Below are 21,620 nucleotides of genomic sequence, written 5' to 3' on the forward strand. Positions count from 1 at the left end.
GGTAAGAAGAGCTAGAAAAGCTAGGAAAATTACAAAAAGCAGATTTTTAAAGGCATCAGAGAGCTTCAGAGGCAAAACAGATTGGAACTGTAAGTCCAGAGACAGAATCTTTCAAAAGGGAACTGAGGCTTTCAAAAGGGAACTGAGGCCTTGTCCTGAGGACATCTGCTGATTTGGGTTACAGGCTAGTGGTGAATATGGCCTGGACCAAAGGCTGCTGCTGGGGGACAGAAACTAGTGGAGCTTTTGTTGATCACACGGGATTGAAATAACAAGATAGGGACTTGGGGGGCCTCAAACACACAGCTGATTTTCCCCTCAAAACACGCTAATTTCCAAAACTGCTCGGGCAAAGAGATTAAAGAGCTGAACCAAAAACTTGTAAAAAGCAGAACAGGATCTTCTGTAATCTCTTGGTACTTAGGAAACTGACACTGGCTGGACACAATGGCTCACACCTGTAATCCCAGCATTTTGGGAGGTCAAAGCAGGCAGATGGCTTGAGCTCAGGAATTTGAGACCAGCCTAGGTAACAAGTGAAACCCTGTCTCTACAAAAAATACAAAAAAAAAACAGCCGGGCACAGTGGCTCATGCCTATAATCTTAGCGCTTTGGGAGGCTGAGGCGGGCAGATCATGAGGTCAGGAGTTCAAGACCAGCCTGACCAACAAGGTGAAACTCCATCTCTACTAAAAATACAGAAATTAGCCAGGTGTGGTGGCAGGCGCCTGTAATGCCAGCTACTCGGGAGGCTGAGGCAGGAGAACTGCTTGAACCCAGGAGGCAGAGGACGCAGTCAGCCAAACCTAGTGTGTATGTGGAAGAGGTGTGGGACAGCTAAATAACCTGGTACTTGAAAATAAGGGTTTCTAGATGCAGAGAGCTCACTGAGTACTTTAAGGTACTCAGTTAGGAATGTAAAAGTTGGTGGTGAGTGCGTATTGCTTATTAAGTCAATAGTGGTCATCTACCAAGCAATAATTATATATTACTTTTAACATATATAGTAAATTACACCTCTCAAGAAAATCTTCAGTAACAAGAAATATGTCTGCGAGTGAATAAAGTGTATATATGCATTCTGAATATTATAAAACAATATATGTTCGGACACACTCCAATAATGAGACATATCTTACCATGGAATAATGCATTTGTTGCCATAATATTTTTCAGCAACCTGTTGTAGCTTCAGGATACGCTCTGCTTGAATCTGAAAAAGTGTCTTACAGGATGGCAAACCAACATCATACATCCCCTTAGGATATGCAACGCCGAGTCTTGTCCCCTGCCCACCAGCTAGAAGAAGAACTGCTACTTTATTCTGAGAAATCTGGAAAAGTCCTAGAAAAGAAAACACTTGTATCACAAAACCTCTACAATTCAACACTTTAGTATTAAATATACATAGGTAGCAGCAAAGACTCATCAAAAGGGGAAGTAAGGCTATACAGCTGCCTTGTCCTGAGGTCATTTGCTGATTTGGGGTACAGGCTAGTGGTGGAGAATCTGGCTTGGACCAAAGGCTGCTTGCTGTTTTATTGATCACATGGGACTGAAATAACAAGATAGGGGCTTATCAACGTAAGGCACAGACAGCACAGAATCTACATAGAATCGTGGATGACTACCTTGCTAATAAAAACTTTTCTATTATTAAAACAATTAAATTTACATAACCCAACAGAACACGAAACGATGAACGATGTATTTTAATGAACTAAATATTTTTGCTGATAATGTCAGGAGGTAAGAAGCGAGTTATTATAAAGGTTTCGCAAAAATTTGATGACTGATTGACGTGGCAAGTCAAGAAAACATAAAATAAAGAAAATACGAAAGTTTCAGGATGAATGATGACACTATCAAATTACCTCCAGCCTATAATAAATAATCAATGAGCACGCAAATATAGCAGGTAAGCTATGTAAAGAAAATAAATCTTCAGTTAGGAAAGCAGTAAAGTATAATGGGTGAGAACTCAGGCTCTGAAGTTAGGATTTCTGGTTTGAAACCCAACTCAACAGAATGAGCCTGGGGTATCACCTGCAATGGGCATCAGAAGTCTTTGTAGGGTGATGGAAATATGCTTATGTTGATTGGGATGGTAGTTATATGGATATATATTTGTTAAAACATAAAATTTGCTGGGCACAGTGGCTCACCCCAGCACTTTGGGAGGCCGCGGCAGGTAGATCACCTGGGGTCAGGAGTTTGAGAGAAGCCTGGCCAACATGGCGAAACCTGTCTCTAATAAAAATACAAAAATTAGCCGGGCATGGTGGTACACACTTGTAGGCTGAAACAGGAGAACTGCTCGAACCCAGAAGGCGGAGATTGCACTGAGCTGAGATCATGCCACTCCTCTCCAGCCTGGGTGACAGAGCGAGACTCAAATAAAACACAAAAACATAAAACTACGAGACAGCCAGATCACATGAAGCCAGGAGTTCAAGACTAGACCAGGATGGCCAACATGGCGAAGCCCCATCTCTACTAAAAATACAAAAATTAGCCAGGCATGGTGGTGCATGCCTGTAATCCCAGCTACTCAGGAGGCTGAGGCATGAGAATTGCTTGAACCTAGGAGACAGAGGTTGCAGTGAACCAAGACTGCACCACTGCACTCCAGCCTGGGTGACAGTAAGACTCTGTCTCAAAAACAAAACCAAACCAAAAGGTAAAACCAGTGTATTTCATTACATGTAAATATATATTAATTTATTAAAATGCCTTTTGTAGGCCAGGCACAGTGGCTCACGCCTGTAATCCCAGCACTTTGGGAGGCCAAGGCGGGAGGATTACCTGAGGTCAGGAGTTCGAGACCAGCCTAACCAACATGGTGAAACCCCATCTCTACTAAAAATACAAAAATTAGCTAGGCACAGTGGCAGGCACCTGTAATCCCACCTACTCAGGAGGCTGAGGCAGGAAAATCACTTGAATCCGGGAGGCGGAAGTTGCAGTGAGCCGAGATCATGCCACTGCACTCCAGCCTGGGCAACAAAGTGGGACTCTGTCTCAAAAATAAATAAATAAATAAAATGTCTTTTTAAAAAATGGGCCATCTATACCAGCTCAGAAGAATATAAGACTCAGACTGTCTTCACTACTGATTTATTTCTTTAGTCTGGAAGCCTGTCAATTTTTGCCAGTAGAATATTCAGCAATAAGTAGTCATCAAGCATAATGTTTGAATAAAAATGTTATTCTTCAAACCAAAATAAATTCAAGATGATTTGAGATCCAAATGCAAATAAATGTAACTATAAAAACTACAAAGGAGCTCTCAGTCTGAATTTAAAAAAAAAAAAAAAAAATCTTGCCATAATCCATTCCTAAGACCGATCTCATTCAAAAGTGGACAGTCTCAGTACCACAAGGCACAGTAGTTTGTGAGAAGAGGCTATGTGGAAACTGGGTTTCTGGCAAGCTAGAAAAACTATAAAATTAAAGCCATGGTAAACAGTTTTGTTCTTGTTTTCTGAGTTTCATACTTTCATTAGAATTCTTAGAAATTTTGTGAACAAACCTGGCCACTGCCCACAATTGTACGCTAAGTCAGAGGACGCAGTCAGTGACGGCAACTGACGGCAACTATCAATTATTATTTTAAAATCCTTAGGTAATGTTTATTTCATTTACCAACATTGTGCTTTATTTGTTTTTGACATATTGGGTTTTCTTAAAGCTAATACATTAGTAGGTCAACAACATAAAGAAAACTAAACCCGGCCGGGTGCAGTGGCTCACACCTGTAATCTCAACACTTTGGAAGGCCAAAGTGGGTGAATCAGCTGAGGTCAGGAGCTTAAGACCAGCCTGGCCAACATGGTGAAACCCATCTCTACTAAAAATACAAAAATTAGCTGGGTGTGGTGGTGCATGCCTGTAATCCCAGCTGCTCGGGAGGCTGAGGCAGACGAATTGCTTGAACCCGGGAGGCAGAGGCTGCAGTGAGCCGAGATCGTGCCACTGCACTCCAATTTGCGCAACACAGTGAGACTCCATCAAAAAAAAAAATAAAGAAAAATAAACCCATTATAAATTTAGAGCCAGTTCTGATTCTATTTTTCCTTCATTAGTAAGTATAGTCCAAGAACATTATTCAGCAATCATTCCAGCTATTTTTTCTTCTTTTTTTGGAGACAAAGTCTCACACTGTCACCCAGGCTAGAGTGCAGTGGCACAACCTTGGCTTACTGCAACCTCCACCTCCTGGGTTCAAGTGATCCACCCACCTCAGCCTCCCATGTAGCTGAGACTACAGGTGCACACCAACACACTTAGCTAATTTTTGTATTTTTAGTAGAGACAGAGGTCTCACCATGTTGCCCACGCTGGTCTTGAACTCCTGGGCTCAAGCGATCTGCCCACCTCAGCCTCCCAAAGTGCTGGGACTACAGGCATGAGCCACCCTGCCCAGCCTATTCCAGCTATTTTTTCAATTTAAAAACCCAAAAGCACATTACATATTTTCATAAATTTCACCTTCGATATGAAGCTGACCTTAGCTACCTGAGAGTTAAATCTTCTTTCTTCCTTCCCTAAAACCAGAATTGTCCTCGTTAACTCCATAGTATTTAATTGGACCTCATCAGAGTTTGAAAACAAGAACATAAAATCAGGTGTACCAAAATAGAACCCAAAATAGTAACTATAATCTAAGAGGCAGGTTCTGTGTAATTTTCACCACTTTAGAGATAATAAACTCAGAAAAGTTAAGAGTCACATAGCCAGGGTCACATAGCCAGTAATTGTGAATCAGGATTAGGACCTGACTCCAGGGCCTCTTCAGCACCATACCACCCTGCCACCAGAGGTTATGCTGCCTTTTTTCTTAGCCTGTCTTACCCACCATCCTAAATGAAAAAACTGTTGAGCAAGAAGAGCCAACATTCTCCAAAACTTCCCAAACACTGAAATTCTTAACAGTCATTCTGAGTTTGTATTTGTCTTAAGCAAGACCCATAACCATTATATAACAAAAACTGAGATGAAGAAATGTAAAGGGAACAGGGAACATTTTAAGACATTTGAAAACTGTTCTATATTTGGTTATTCCCTGAATTATATCAAATAAACTATGGTTTCTAGAAAATAAATTTAATTCTGCTGTCACCTACAAAACATTGTTTTAAAGTACAAGTCCACAATCTCTTACTTAAACTCATGGGTCAGATTTGTTTCAGAACACAGAACTCTTCAAAATGTATAAAAAGACTATAGTACATGTATAATATGCTATAATAATATATGTCCCCGGCAGATCTGAAACAGCATCCTATAATCACATTAAGTGGGATAAATAAAGTTGACAAACAGCCTCATGTCTATTCAGGTCAGGTTTTGTATCATTTTAGAAATGCAGATAAAGATCTGCTGTCTGGACACTTGCATATAATCCAAGGTGTTAGAATAAAAAATATTTCTGAACATCTTCAAAAGAAGTGCCTGATACCTATATTTTGGACACAGAGATCTCTGTTCTTTTTATACAGTACATTTCCTTCATATGGCACATGTGTTTCAAGTTGTTTTACTCTTAACATGGTGCTAGCCTTCTTCCTGACTTCTTACTTTCACCCTCAGTCCCAGGTAAGCTATTTCCCTCAGCTAACTGACCTGAAAAAGGTAAAAGCTACACTCCCAGAGCCAGTTCCAGGTCTCAGCTCCTGCTGACCTGATGGCATTCAACATCAATTCTGTGCTTTCTATAGGTCTAACCAGGTTCAAAATAGTCCTGTATAAACTTTTCTCTTCCTTAGGTGAGTTCCCTAAATTACTGCTTCATTCCTACTCTCCAATTGTTTCACGTTTAAAATTTTGCTAACCAACAGCTCACAGTGGCTTCATTCTTTCTTTATTCAGATAAACGGCATGTGTTTGTTTCCTAAACTCCTGTTCACTCTTCAGTGCTTCTTTCCATCTCTGAACCTGATAACCAGTCCAGTCATCAATTAACAGTGGCACTGAGATGATGCCAACCAGATGTATATTACCAGGTAGATATACATTTACATCTCATCTCTATTTAACCACAACTATTACAATGAATTATAACACAATCCACATATATTTGCAATAAAAGGTTTTTCATTAACTTCTTCCTGTTTACACACCTCACTTATAAGCAAACAGCGAAAAACAAGAGAAAAGGCAGCAGTCCCTGGAGAACCAAGGCCAGCTATAATTCACAAATGAAATGCAGCTACAGCTATTGTTCACAGTATCAAATTGGTGTACACTGGCTGAAGTACTCAGTACTCATCTACTTCAGCTCTGTTACTACAATAAAGTTGCAATGTTTATCAAAAGTATGCAACACATAAATTAGTATCCATCTTCTGATGACAGATAAAATGCTGTTTTGAATTAAGTGGGCCAATAAAATTCAATAAGTTTTTTGGTTATATGGCAATTATACATTATTTCAAACTGCGTTTGTCATAACATAAATTTTATATGGGCAGCACAGCACCTACCTGAAAAATGTTAACTAATTATAAATGTATTTAAACCCAAGTGACAATTAGGAAATTATAAATTTCTATCCTAAATCTACCTCTGCAGAAATACTGAAAAACACTGAAAAGTTCAACACTGTATCACCCTTTCTATCTCTCCATGGTAAGACATAAGGGTTAATTTTCCTACACAAGGGAACTCAACACAGGCAAAACTGAAACTGAAATTGAAAAAAGTGGCCAGGTGCAGTGGCTCACACCTGTAATCCCAGCACTTGGGAGATAGCTCACACCTGTAATCCTAGCACTTGGGAGGCCAAGGCAGGCAGATCACTTGAGGTCAGGAGTTCAAGACCAGTCTGGCCAACATGGTGAAACCCCATCTCTACTAAAAATACAAAAATTGGCTGGGTGTGGTGGCAGGCGCCTATAATCCCAGCTACTGGGGAGGCTGAGACAGGAGAATTGCTTGAACCCAGGAGGCAGAGGTTGCAGTGAGCCGAGATCGTGCCACCGCACTCCAGCCTGGGCAACAGAGTAAGACTCTGTCTCAAAAAAAAGAAAGAAAGAAAGCCAGACTGACACATGTCCAGGGCTGGAGTATATCTCTCTCCTTGGAGAGTCCTGCATTGTGGGCCCAAGAGAATCTAAGCACTTTTTCTGATAACATTCACAAGAAACAGAAAAGTTTACAGTGGCCTGTCAGAGGTCAAATGCTTCCTGGATAACTTTCTACTTAGACTAGTTCCTTCTGTAGACTTTAACAAAGAAGACAGCACAGGTCCTTTTGGAGTAAAGCACTGTCAGAACTTTCATTTAAATTATCAGAACTCCAGGACAAGTAGAGTTGGGTAAACAGGCTATTCAACTGCTAGCCTTTCAAATAAAGGAAAGCTATCCAAGAAAGTTAGAATAATTTAAGTCTTTAATTTTTAATCACATTATAGCTGAAACTACAGTATTTCCCCAAAATAGTAAGCACAAAAAGCAGAGTAATCAGGAAAATCTCTATCTGAACCAGTTTTAGGTAGCAGAGATTACATTAGAAGAATTTCATTAGGTATGATATGAGGATAAAAATAACATGATGTTTGGGATTTGCCTGAAAATACTGCAGCAAAGGAAAAAAAAAAAAAGAGGGAGAGAGAAAGCAAAAGGAGCAAAACTTTCACAATTTTTAATTAAGGTGGCTTATGGGGGGTTCACTGTACTGAATTTGCCGCTAAATATGTTTCAAAATATCCTTGACATTTTTCATGATAAATTCTTGTGCAGGCTACAAACTATACAACGCACCACAATCCCAATATATGCATGTGTGTGTGTGTGTGCGAAAGGAAATACTGTAAAATATTACTAGTGAGTATCTCTGGATGGTGGAATCACAGAGATTTGTATTTTTTCCTTTGTAATTTTTAGTATTTACCCATTTCTCTAAAATAAATATGTATTTATTTTTTTTCTTTTGAGATGGAGTCTCGCTCTGTCGCCCAGGCTGCAGTGCAGTGGCGCAATCTCAGCTCACTGCAAGCTCCATCTCCTGGGTTCACACCATTCTCCTGCCTCAGCCTCCCGAGTAGCTGGGACTACAAGCACCTGCTACCACACCCAGTTAATTTTTTGTATTTTTAGTAGAGATGAGGTTTCACCATGTTAGCCAGGATGGTCTCGGTCTCCTGACCTCATGATCCTCCTGCCTCAGCCTCCCAAAGTGCTGGGATTACAGGCGTCAGCCACAGTGCCCAGCTGTATTACTTTTAAAATAAAACAAATCTATTAAAAACATCAGTATCCTAGATTTCAGAAAATGTAGAGGGAGATAATGTTAAGAATGCATTTCTTCTAAACAATCCACTTACTTTTCTACTATAGTGCTATATGGTAGAGAAGCACCATTATGATTAACAGGAAAACGTCTCATAGGCAAAAAAGGCTAAGACTGAATACTAATTAGATATTATAATATAAAATTGGTAGATTTGTGTTCAAATAAGCATGCATTTGTTTTAATAAATGGGAATTTTTATCAAGCAAACAGGTTTTCCCAGTGTATCTTTACTAAAATAACATTCTCAAAGCTGGTAATTACTTCTCTTTCAAGATCTCAGCTTTGTAAAATAAAGATTTTCTAGTTGTTCCTCTACATTCCTTTTTCTACAACTGGCTAGAAAACTTCAAGAAATAAAGCAAGATCTCTCTTTAACAAGGAATACAGTGGTCACTTACATTCATCCTTCAGAAATAAATAATTTTCCACTCTAGTTGTAAAAATGTCCATTATCATCTGAATAACCACCAGATACTTTGCAACTACTGGACAATGCTTTCATTCCCCCAATCTGAGGAGGTGGAGGTGTGGGGAAATAAAAACTGTCCCTGATACAATTACCAGGATCTTCCTACTACCTGAAATACAATGCCATGATCTTCGCAATGGCTTCTCTTCCCTTTGATAACTTACTGCAGAAACTTCATTTTGTTATGAATTTGCAGATACATGATAGTTTCTGGCTAAGTGAAAAGGATATAATGTCAACATAAAGTCTCCTTCTCCACCCTTACTGTTTAAGCTACAGATAAATACCTTTCCCTTGACACTAAGCCAAAAGGAAGTTTACACCGTGTTATGCTATACTTGGTTCTAATAGTTCCGGATTTTAGTTTACATGAAAAGTCATAAAAGTAGACTGGCTTCACATAGTCCAACAAAAAGGCTATAAAGAAGACTCAAATTATAGGATATCTTAATTGTGGCTTATGTTCCCCATTACACAAGGTCAAAGCTTTGACTTTCCGTAAGAGTTACTACTAATACTTCATCCCATTAAAATCCCAAGGAAAAATATAGGCAACTGGGATACTAGAGGGTAAAGAAAGGCCTGTGTGGTTTTTGGTTTGGAATAGTAGCCTTTTTGAAACCCAGGAAAGGAGGGAAGGATTAGTGAATCCAAAGTAACAGGAGTCATGGTATCACTGAAACTCTTCATTCACAAGCACTCATCTAGGCATCGTTCTCTCACATCTTAGTGGCAGAGCCCTATCCTAGGTAAAAAGCTAGGTTAGCTACCACCAAGCATTTTACATCTGAAAAGCACCTCCTTGAAGAAGATCCAATTATTTTCAAACTGTTTTTAAACCTCTAAACTCTTTTAAATAAAACCTCACGTAAAGATCAAATACACAGAACAGAAAAAAGTAGAACTACTCCTAGTGGAGAACAAAGGGGTTGAAGACCTACCAGTTTAGTATCTGCTCCCTCCCTCCCTCCCTATAAGAGGCAGCTTCTCCAACAGTGAAAACCCTTGGGTTCTTTGGAACACCCTTTGAAAATCAGTAAATTTGTGAGCCTGGAGAAAGACAGAGAGAGGTATACAGCAAGTTGATAATGCCAGTAATCTTTCTTTTTACAAGGGGTGAGGGGATGCCAAAGAGTGGAAAACAAAATAAAAATAGCCATGTTATAAATACAGACTACAAGATTGTATGTATAGCATTACTACACATCTATGAAATCAAATATATATACAATCTGCCCGGGCACACTGGCTCATACCTGTAACCCCAGTACTTGGAGAAGCTAAGGTGGGCGGATCACTTGAGATCAGGAGTTGGAGACCAGTCTGGCCAACATAGTGAAACCCCCTCTCTACTAAAAATACCAAAAACTTAGCCAGGCATGGTGGTTCACACCTGTAACCCCAGCTACTCAGGAAGCTGAGGCAGGAGTATTGCTTAAGCCTAAGAGGCAGAGGTTGCAGTGAGTGAGGAACACACCACTGCACTCCAGCCTGGGCAACAAAGCGAGGCTGTCTCAAAAAAAAAGGACAAAGAAACAAAAAAGTAAGTATACAATCAAGTACTGGGTGGTAATGTGAGCAAATAAAAATATAGCTTTGATGAGATGATGGGCAATCTGTTATTTCAATAATATTTTTGCAATAAAATAATGTATTTTAAAAAGTTAAGGAAAGTATTTGCCCAAGCTCTCATTCACAGTTGAGAAAATGAGGCCCAGATGTGACAAGGATCATGTACAAACACTCAGGGAATCATCTACAATATTTAGTCAACATTTTACTTACAAAGGAGTAATAGGTTATAAAAAGCACAGCTTTCAACTACACCAAAAGCTACAGTTGAGCTATTTTGTCATTCTCAAAAGCACAAATTAGTATTAGGTTAAGGGGACAGATTTTTTTACATGCTTTAGAATGAAAAGCATTGGGGCAATTCAATAAACACTTATTGATCAACTTATAACTATAAAACTCTTGTTCTAAATGCTACGTAACATGCAGAGACAACTAGTACATGGGCTGCTCTTCAAGAATTTACAATGCACTGAGGAAGACAAACACCTCTTATGATAAGCTAGAATGAAATAAAAGCATGAACAACTAATTCTAACTTGGGACACAGAAGAAAAGGTCACAGATCAAATATTATGTGTAGTGAACCTTAATGAATGAGTGTAAGTTCCCCAAGTGGCAGAACTACTGCACCGTACAACTCCAAGAAATGACCTTACAAGGTGACCTAGCTAGGTAGAGAAAGGGCAAAGGGCACATCAAGCTAAGGATAAACATAAGCAAAGGCAGGGAAAGGTGAATTATTTCGGGGAAAGGTGAATTATTTGGTTCAGCTAAAATGTTGACTGGAAATATGGGTTAGGGTCAGGTTAAGGCATTAAAGATTAAGCCAGCTGGGCTAGGCGCAGTGGCTCACACCTGTAACCCCAACACTTTGGGAGGCTGAGGTGGGCGAATCACTTGAGGTCAGGAGTTCAAGACCAGCCTAGCCAACATCGTGAAACCCTGTCTATACTAAAAATACAAAAATTAGCCAGGCATGGTAGTGCATGCCTATAATCCCAGCTACTCGGGAGGCTGAGGCAGGAGAATCACTTGAGCCCAGGAGGTAGAGGTTGCAGTAAGCTGAGATTGCCCCACTACACTCCAGCCCGGGCAGCAGAGTGAGACTCTGTCTTAAAAAAAAAAAATTAAGCCAGCTTAAACTTAAGTATTTAACTTGTGCTTCGGGAAAAGAAATCTAGCAGAAGTATGGAAACTAAGGAGGGAAAGAGACTGAAGACAAATTAAGACTTGAGTGAGAGAAGCCTTGAATGGAGCATCAAAAATAAAAAGACAATTTTTGTCACTTTCTGCTAGATCACCTGGTTTAATGTAGTATGAATCAAAATATTAGTGACATGATCCAGCTACCTGAACAATTTTAGTATATCTCAAATAAACTTCAGAAGAAATATGTACATGCCCAGTACCTTCGCTTTCCCAGGCCTGGAGCTGATCTTGATCCCTTGTAGCACTGCCCAATACCTCTCGAGGCACAGGCTCCATTCGTGCATCCACATTCTTTTGGTGAGAAGACTGGTTAAATCCTTCAATGGCCTTTTGGAAAAAGAAGTTCAGCTCCTCAAAATTCATGGCCTGGAGCTCTGCATAAAGTTCTACCTGTTGGGCTTCTTCAAGCTCATTCCAGAAATGTAGTAGGTGCTCTTGCCCAGCTTTGGACAACGTGAGTTTGAGGTCATTAATGTTCATAATGGTCTAATAGCCAAGCTTTGTAGAAATAGGGGTGTAATGTAGGTACCTATAAACCAAAAAGAGAAAAATAATTAATGGCACGTCAAAATTCAACCTCCAAAATTGAGGGGGGTTTTCCCCTCTAAAATAAGAATGTTTTTAAAACTTGATGTTAAAAAAATTAACTTCTGCTTTTCCATCACTCAATATTTGTAAGAGATCAAACCTGTAAGACAATAATATGCACCAGGCACTTCTAAGTACTTTACCTTCATGGTCTTGTTTAATTTTCAACAACTCTATGGCATAGGCACTATTATTACCACTCCTTTACAGTTGAGAAGACAGGCAGAGAGGCTAAGCAACCTAACAAATGAGTGGAGCTGGGATAGGAACCCAGGCAGCCTGATGACATGGCTCACACTCTTTACCACATTTAGTTGTCTCTGTATTAGTCCTCTGACCACTAAGCTACCACTGAAAGAACACCTGACTATTTTACATTTAAATGTTTTCCTTGTATCTCTACTGATAGAAATACTATTAAGTGTTGTAGTCAGTATACCGAAATATTCAGGAAGACAGAACTACCTATAATAAGGAAAAATACATTTCATTTCATTAGCAACTTCTGCAAAGAAGCAATAACACATCTATTGTCTCTACTCACTAAAAACTTGGGTCCTCCTTAAAGAGACAAGCAATATACATATAACAATCAGTGAATAAGACAAATGTTTTCTAAAGAGCTATATTCTGTGATAATATAGTAAAATGTTAAACTTCATTGTGCTAAAAAATAAGAAAATGAGGAAATATTTAATCTACTTGCCCAATATAGACAAATGCAACAGGAGATAGGTGTTTTCTAGAAAGTTCACAAACAGGCACGATCTAGCCGTATGTTAAGGGTTGGGCAGACTACATAGATAAGATTAGAGGCCAGGCATGGTAGTTCATACTTGTATTCCCAGCACAGACCTCTGCTCAGGAGTTCAAGACCAGCCTGGGCAACATGGCAAAACCCCACCTCCACAAAAAACACAAAAATCAGCCAGGTGTGGTGACATATGCCTATAGTCCCAGCTACTCTACTCAGGAGACTGAGGTGGGAGGAACACCTGAATTCGGAAGGTCGAGGCTGTAATGAAGCGTAATCACATCACTGCACTCCACCCTCAGCGACAGGAAATTCTATCTCAAAAAAATAAAAGATTAGGAAACAAGCAGAGCCTGGTGGCCATAAGGAGCAAGTATGTGTGGGATGGAAAGCAGTAAGAAGGTTAACGTATGACAAATGACATAAAATGGCCTGGGGTAGGGCTAGATCATCAAGAGTCTGAAAACTAACCAAAAGAATTTAGACTTTAGAGAATAAGTAATAGAAAGTGAACAGCAGATTCTCAAACAGGGCAGCGTTACCATGCTTTAAAGAGATCAGAGAAAGGAGCAATGGCATACAATAGATTGTAAGGAGTGACAACTAGAAGCAGGAAAAGAAGTTAAAAGACAATTGCAGGTATGAAATACCAAAGGTCTGAACCAGATTAGTGGCAGAGAAAATAAGAGTGAAAGGAATAAATCTGAGGGTCACTGTAAAGAATCATCACTGCATTATAATTGCTTCGACGTGAGGGACAGAGGGAAAAAGTAGGTACTAAAGATACTTGTCTTCTCCTACGAGAACAGTGAAAAGTAATACACATGGTAGTTCAGAGCACAATTCTAGGCTCAGCTGAGCCACTTAATTTCCCCATGCCTCAGTTACCTTGTCTGTAAAATGAGATTAATAATAGTATCTACCTCACCAGGATCATTAAACATCAAACACCATTTACAAGCTCAGATCTAGAGAACCTACATCTGTGTGTTCTCTGAGGTGGTAATAACAACACTTAGCTTTCAATGTTCGTATTAAAAGGCATTCCTATTGATTTATATAGGTTTCAAGAGTCATGATGCTATCATTTTTTAATTTTAAAAAATCACATTAAAAAAGACACTTGAGAGGAACAGATTTATATTAAATTATTTTCCAAGGAATGTAGTTTTTCCCAAGACCTCATTCATGCTACTGCTTTGCCTCTGATTTAAGAGAGTACATTGTAATAGGAAGATCAGCAAGGAACCAGATAACCAAAGAATAGGAAGTCCCTGTTCTTGGTCCTTCTCCATCATTTGATTCTATGCAATCATTTTACCTCCCTGTGCATATACTTCCTCATGAATATAAGACAACCAACCTTTCTCACATGCCTTCAAGAGAGTCAAGAGTAAAGAGTGCTCTGTCTGCTAAAAGGCATACACATATTATTATAACATTTTAAGATATAAACCAAACTTTTCTAAAAGGTCATTAGATACTCCTCCACCTTCAGACACTTGGAAAAATGAATCCATGCAAATAAGATACCTCATAGGGCCGGTCGCGGTGGGTCATGCCTGTAATCCCAGCACTCTGGGAGGCCGAGGCGGGCAGATCATGAGGTCAAGAGATGGAGACCATCTGGCCAACATGGTGAAACCCCATCTCTACTAAAAATACAAAAATTAGCTGGGCATGGTGGTGCGCACCTGTAGTCCCAGCTACTCAGGAGGCTGAGGCAGGAGAATCGCTTGGACGGGGGAGGTGGAGGTTGCAGTAAGCCGACATCACGCCCCTGCACTCCAGCCTGGCGACAGAGTGAGACTCTCCATCTCAAAAAAAAAAAAAAAAAAAAAAAAAAAAGGTACCTCATAGGTTACACTTTGATATCTGGACCTAAACCACTGGTCACATGTACTCATTTACATGTTGTATAATGTTTATAATGTAACAACCATACTTGAGTTTTAGACAAGCACAATTCATCTATTATATTTATCTGAGGCAGATGTAAGCATCTTCATGCCACAAAAATAGTACCATATTTCCCATTAATGATGTTTAGAGGCGTGTGTGTAATGGTAAGCAGCAATGAACAGAAGAGTTAAAAGACAAGAATTTTTATTTTGACAACCGAAAACTGAAAAAGTTGAAAATCTGCTCTAGAAATTATAACAAAACTTGGTACATGCCCACAGCCTAATCCATCTGCATCAAAATATATGACAAATTTGGCAATAATCTACCATTACCAAAATATTTTTATTAGAAATTAAATACCAGTATTAAAGAAATCCAGTATTTCTCCCTCCTTTTCTGGCCTCCCCCACCCGGCCCCTATCTCTGCTGGTATATGTATGCCCTCGAAATGATTAAGTAAACCTTTTACAGCTTTTAAAACATAGTATCAGCGTTGAGACATAACCCCCAACTGAATCCTATAAATGCTTGGCAGCACAGCCTAAGAAGTCTTTCTTAGCTCCACCTAAGTGAGCCAACTGACTAACAGTGAAGGAATAGACAACTGCCTTGAGTTTCCGGCGAACTCTTGGGTCCACACCCAGTGAATTTCACCTAAAAGTCCTTAAACTTTTGCAATACCAAATGACACACACATATGATCATAATCCTATTACCTGATTCCAGATTTCATAAACCATGTAGAAGTAAGTGTAGCACAGCGTCAGGCCAAAGTTCAAGCAGCCATATGTTCAGCACATATGTACTTAGCCCTCCAATACCATCCTTCTGTTTGGCCAAGCAAGGGGAAACCCAGAAATTTCAATTCTCTCACTACCAGTATCATGGCAAACCAAACCAAAAAAAAAAGAAAGAAAAAAGTGGCAAGCAAACAGGTTTTGTCCCACTGTCCTGTCCTCCAAATGTATCCCATCTTTGTCAGAGCTCTCAATTCTTTTTCTCATATATTCAAGATACACGAACTCGCTTCCAACTGACAGTTCCAACGATCTCCTGTCCCACTGGAGGCCCCCATACTTGGTATAACTGTCCACAATGCCCTAGCCTGAGAGCCTCGAGGTCTCTACTGCCCACACGGGAGAGGCCCCACTCCCAACCCCACACGCCTACACAACCCCCTCGGACTCCAGACACTGGCCCAGACCTCCTCCCACAAAGCCTCCAGTCCATCTGGGGCGAGATCATTCCATCCCTGGCCCCGCCATCCACCCGGCTGCCCAGCCCACACACCCTCTCGCCGGGTGGCGGAGGACCGGGTGCGACTGAGGGGCGCACGGGCTGGGGTGTGTGTGTGCTCGGTTGCCCGCGCTGTGCACGTTCGCGCGACGCGTGTCCACGTCTGAGCGCGTGGCCTTGTGTGCAGCGGGGCCAGGTCCTCCGCCCGCCCAGGTCCAGGGCCCCGCCGTCCCCTCGCTGGGCTGGGAGCCCCTCACCTTCCTCTGCGCGACCGCAGCTACGCCTGTCTCCGGCTCCTTCCGCGCGGCCACTCATCGGCGTCCCGCTCCCACTCCGAATATATACCCTCATCCGGGGAGCCGCGGCGGCGGGGCGGGCCGGGAGCGGGGGCCAAGGGGAGCGCCAGCCCAGGCCACCCCGCCCCTCTCGCCACGAGTGACTGCCGGCGCCGGGAGGAGTGGAAGCCGACCGCCCAGACACGTCAGCGTCCGGGGCGCAGATGACGACGCGGACGCAGCCAGGGGCGCCGGGGCGGAGCTAGGGACGGGGGCCGGGTATGAAAAGAGTAACCCGCCGGGGGCGGGGCGGGGCCTAGTGCGTCACTCATTCTCTGGCCCAATGGGGATAGTCCTGGAGCGCAGTCGGCTGGCGGCCCCGTCCCTCCAGCGCACTGGCTGAGCCTGGAGGATATCAGTTGGGTCCGCTAGGAGGGGCCACGCCCGGGCCGGCAGAGAGCGCCTACTGGGTCCCAGGACTCCTGACGTCTCTAGGTTGTACTGAGACGTGCGAGCCCGAGCCTCTTGGCCCAGCGCCACGAGGCACAAGCGGGCCACAGAGATGGGCGGGGAGCTGTGTCCCCAAGGTGGCGGATTTCCGAGCCACCTAAGCGGATGGTTGGGAAAGAGCGGCGGATTTTCCTGCGGAGGAACTTTCAGGGCGGGCCTGGCGCGCTCTCTGACCTTGGGCTAGTTATTTTGTGTGCAGTTCGCAGGATGCCTGACCGAGCTCCAAACTCGCTCTCTGGTTGTGTTTTGGCTCCCAAGAAGGTGAAGCCAGGCCTTTTTTCTTTTCTTTTTTTTTTTTTTTGAGACGGAGTCTCGCTCTGTCGCCCAGGCTGGAGTGCAGTGGCCGGATCTCAGCTCACTGCAAGCTCCGCTTCCCGGGTTTACGCCATTCTCCTGCCTCAGCCTCCCGAGTAGCTGGGACTACAGGCGCCCGCCATCTCGCCCGGCTAGTTTTTTTTGTATTTTTTAGTAGAGACGGGGTTTCACCATGTTAGCCAGGATGGTCTCGATCTCCTGACCTCGTGATCCGCCCGTCTCGGCCTCCCAAAGTGCTGGGATTACAGGCTTGAGCCACCGCGCCCGGCCCAGGCCTTTTTTCTTTTGCACAAGCAGACAGGAAAGGAGAGAGGAAATGCAAGCAAAGGTATTAGGTAACCTAAGGTAGTATAAGCCCGGGGTCATCTTTGTGAGTGCAGACAACGTAGCTAGGCTTCAGTACTCTGCAGAAAGATGGCGGAGGGCCTAGATGACCTCCCAGGCCTTTCCAGGACCAGTATTTACAGTCCTGTTACATAACCTAGTGTGGGTGTGCACACACAGGTTATTGTATGTTCAGCACTGTGCCCTTGGAAGCTATGTTTACATTTAAAGTTGTGTTGCATTTTGCAGCTTTTGCAAGAAGCGGAATATGTTGAAATACGAAAACACCTAGATTTAACATGCCACCTATCATAAAGAGATTCAGGCGCCTTCTACTTTCTTGAGTGCAAAGGCCTTTTCGTTCCCTTTACCAGTTGCATAATCACCCACTGCCTCAAGTAACAACAGAAAAACTTAAACTTGGTAAGTAATGGTTGTAGATTTACATTCAGGAGATTGAATACTCTCCATCTCTCATGATCCTAGAACTTCATTCGTTTCTTTGAAAGAAGAATACTGTAGTGATTGGTTTACAGTGTAGTGACTGGTTTCTTAACCACGGGATCCAAAGACAATTTCAGCTTCTTTATTGCTTGTGATCTTTGGCAAGCTACTTGTGCGATCAGTTTTCTCATCTATAAAAAACAGACAATAAAGATGGAAATGCCATTTGGTGGTTGTATTAAACCAATCGATATAAATGAAGTATGTAAAACAGTAAACAATAACTTTTAGTTATTATTTATTATTGAGTACTTATAAAAATTCAAACTAGGAGACCCAGATTCAAAATCAGTCTATACTTACTAACTGTGTGACTTTGGGTAAGTCATTTAACGACTCCAAACTCCAATGTCCTTTTATGAAATGAAGCTAATAGCTATTTCACATGGGTGTAATAAAAAGTGAGAAAGAACCTAAGATAGTGTCTGGAATATTATAGGCATTCTATAAGTCTTAGATGAATGACTGAGTAAAGAGCAAAATTATTAGTTAGTAATCCTTTAAAGAAAAAAGGTAGAACTGAGGTCTGACTCAAATGTTTTTAATGAACTACTATAAAATCGAATTTGTACTTTTACCCTTTTTTGCTGAAGTTTCATTTGTTTGTTTGTTATTCCGGTTAGTAGGCATAAGAGGGGCCATAATCTCATCTTGCCAGCTAAATGTCCAGAAATTTCTCACACTAGAGTTATATCTGTCCTTCAAAATACTTTTTATATACATGGTCTTTTAAGAGCCGATTGAAGAAAACAAGGCAGCGATGCTCACTCTACCTATGATTTTTTGACATTACACCAAAGGTATCAGCTAATGAAGTTAGACAACAGAAATCATAAGAGGCTTATGAATTCGAAAAATATATATAAAATGTTAAAAATACATTTTGAGAATTTTAGAAAGTAGTAAAACTTCTTTGACTTGCAAATGACAAGAGAGAATACCTGGAAAACCCTAAAGAGTCAACGATAAGACTAACAAACCATAAAATTTTGATTAGTGTATTAGTCCGTTTTCACACTGCTATCAAGAGATACCCAAGACCGGGCAATTTATAAAGAAAAGAGGTTTAATTGACTCACAGTTCTGCATGGCTGCAGAGGCCTCAGGCAACTTACTATCGTGGTGGAAGGCACCTCTTTACAGGGCAGCAGGAGAGAGAATGAGCACTGAGTGAAGGGGGAAGCTCCTTATAAAACCATCATATCAGCCAGGCGCGGTGGCTCACGCCTGTAATCCCAGCACTTTGGGAGGCTGAGGTGGGTGAATCATGAGGTCAGGAGTTTGAGATCAGCCTGGCCAACATAGCGAAACCCCGTCTCTATTAAAAATACAAAAATTAGCCGGGTGTGGTGGCATGTACCTGTAGTCCCAGCTACTTAGGAGGCTGAGGCAGGAGAGTTGCTTGAACCTGGGAGGCGGAGGTTACAGTGAGCCTAGATTTCACCATTGCACTCCAGCCTGAGTGACAGAGCGAGACTCCGTCTCCAAAAAAAAACAGATCTAATGAGAACTCACTATCACAAGAACACTACGACGGAAACCATCCCATGATTCAATTATCTCCACCTGGTCTGACCCTTGACACATAGAGATTATTACAATTGGAGGTGAGTTTTGGGTGGGGACACAGAGACAAACCATATCAGTAAGGTAGCAAGTTATAAAATGAACATGTAGAAATCAGTAACAGTAGCTCTCATATACACACATTATAACATCTAGAAGACATGATGGTGGAGAAAATCCCATTTATAACAGCAACGAAAAAAAATTAAGTATAAATTCAGTGCAAAATGTGCAAAACCTGTATAAGGAGAGTTGTAAAAGATGCCTGAAAGCCACACAAGATACTTGATCAAATGAAAAAATTCTGGAGCTATTTCATGTATGTTGCGGATATGAACAAATGACTAAATAAATTGATTTTGGTCACTGTGCTATGGTTATGTAAAAGAATGTTTATGTTCCTAGGAAAGACATACCAAAATATTTAGGAGTAAAAGCATATGATGTCTGCAATTCTTAAATGACTCAGAAAGATCAGGAGCGATGGCTCACGCGTGTAATCCCAACACTTTGGGAGGCCAAGGTGAGAGGATCACTTGAGTGTAGGAATTTGAGACTAGCCTGGGCAACATGGCAAAACCCCATCTCTACAAAAAAAAAAAAAACACAAGAATTAGCTGGGCATGGTGGTGGTATGTGCCTGTGGACCCAGCTACTCCCAAGGCTGAGGCAGGAGTATCACTTTAGTCCAGGAGGTTGAGGCCACAGTGAGCTGTGATCATGCCACTGCACTTCAGCCTGGGTGTCAGAGTGAGACCCTGTCTCAAAAAATAAATAAATAAAAGGCTCAGAAAGAAATATATGTGCATACACACATGGGGGTAGGCAAGGAAGAAATTTGGGAGGCAAAGTAAATAATAAAGTAAATGGAGGAAAATACAATTAGTTAATTTAAAGGGTATTTAGAACTTTATACTGTTCTGCAAGTAAGATTGAAATTATATAAAATTTTAAAATACAACCAACAGTGGAGTTGTTCATTACCAGTCCAACACAAAAGGAAATCTTTAACCTATAGAGCACACAGCTCTGAAGGGAAAGGATCCAGGAAAGGTGTGACAGTGCACAGAACAGCATATCTGTCCCATGTTGCAAGCCTTCTGGCATCTGGTCAGAATGCCACATCACCTGAGAAGCTATAAATGCCACCAGCAAGTCCTGTTTATGGTGGCATTCTTAGTATGGGAATAATGTGCTCCTTAGTACAGGAATAATGATAGGGAGATGCCTCCTTAGTACAGGAATAATGATAGGGAAATGTTTTTCTGTGATTCTCAGCCTTCTAGTTGGATACAGTGGAGGCTTAGATGAAGAGCACAGAAACCTGTACAGAGAGGGCATTGCCTGGAATCCCTCCATGTTTATATCTGGATGTCTCTGAAGTTGAACTATTCTCTTAAGCACAAACTGGCACATGTTCAGCATTCAAAAAAGAACAAACTGATGTTTGCTCAAAGTATGTTTATTTGGCTGCTCTGTGCTAAACTTCGTGATAGACACCCTAGGATATCAAAAGATTCTGTGTCCTAAAGGGCTTTATAGTGCAATAATAGAGATAGGAGAGATGTTTCTTTTTCAATGCAGAGTCATAAGCGTCATAGTGAATGCACAAATAAAGGATTTCAGAGCTCAGAGGAGGGAAAGAATGAAGGAATGAAGAGGTTTCCCCAAAGGACACCCAGAAGGTTTGGGAAAGAGGCAGGAGGCAAAGGACAGCCTCACTCCTCACAAGAGGCTGCCGTTTGATACGCAGCCTTTGGGTTGAGGCTTTCATGTGTTTTCCTACTTGTAACACTATCACCTTTTCTAACTCTTGCTGCCTCCTTAATGAAAAAGACCAAGGTATTTGTACTCAGGTAAAGAACTTAGAAAGTAAGATATCTGTTGGTAAAGAACTTAGAAAGTAAGGCATCTGGCTGGGCGCAGTGGCTCACGCCTGTAATCCCAGCACTTTGGGAGGCTGAGGCGGGCAGATCACATGAGGCCGGAAGTTTGAGACCAGCCTGACCAACATGGAGAAACCCTGTCTCTACTACAAATACAAAATTAGCCAGGTGTAGTGGTGCATGCCTGTAATCTCAGCTACTTGGGAGG

At 41.6% G+C, this 21,620-nt stretch overlaps 1 protein-coding gene across 3 annotated transcripts in view; it reads right to left on the minus strand.

Moving 5' to 3' along the window:
- The window catches only part of UAP1 (UDP-N-acetylglucosamine pyrophosphorylase 1), a 37,799-nt gene extending 21,244 nt beyond the window's left edge, over positions 1-16,555 (minus strand). For all 3 annotated transcript variants that reach the window (XM_010356484.2, XM_030936633.1, XM_010356482.2), the window contains exons 1-3: positions 16,290-16,555; positions 11,750-12,078; positions 1,141-1,345 (exon numbers count right to left, since the gene is read on the minus strand). In XM_010356484.2, the coding sequence (XP_010354786.1) occupies positions 1,141-1,345; positions 11,750-12,029 (485 nt within the window). In that variant the 5' untranslated portion in view covers positions 12,030-12,078; positions 16,290-16,555. The remainder of the gene's footprint in view (positions 1-1,140; positions 1,346-11,749; positions 12,079-16,289) is intronic.
- Between the last annotated feature and the right edge of the window lie 5,065 nt (positions 16,556-21,620).

This window comes from Rhinopithecus roxellana, chromosome 8 (assembly GCF_007565055.1).
Source record: "Rhinopithecus roxellana isolate Shanxi Qingling chromosome 8, ASM756505v1, whole genome shotgun sequence".
NCBI lineage: Eukaryota > Metazoa > Chordata > Mammalia > Primates > Cercopithecidae > Rhinopithecus > Rhinopithecus roxellana.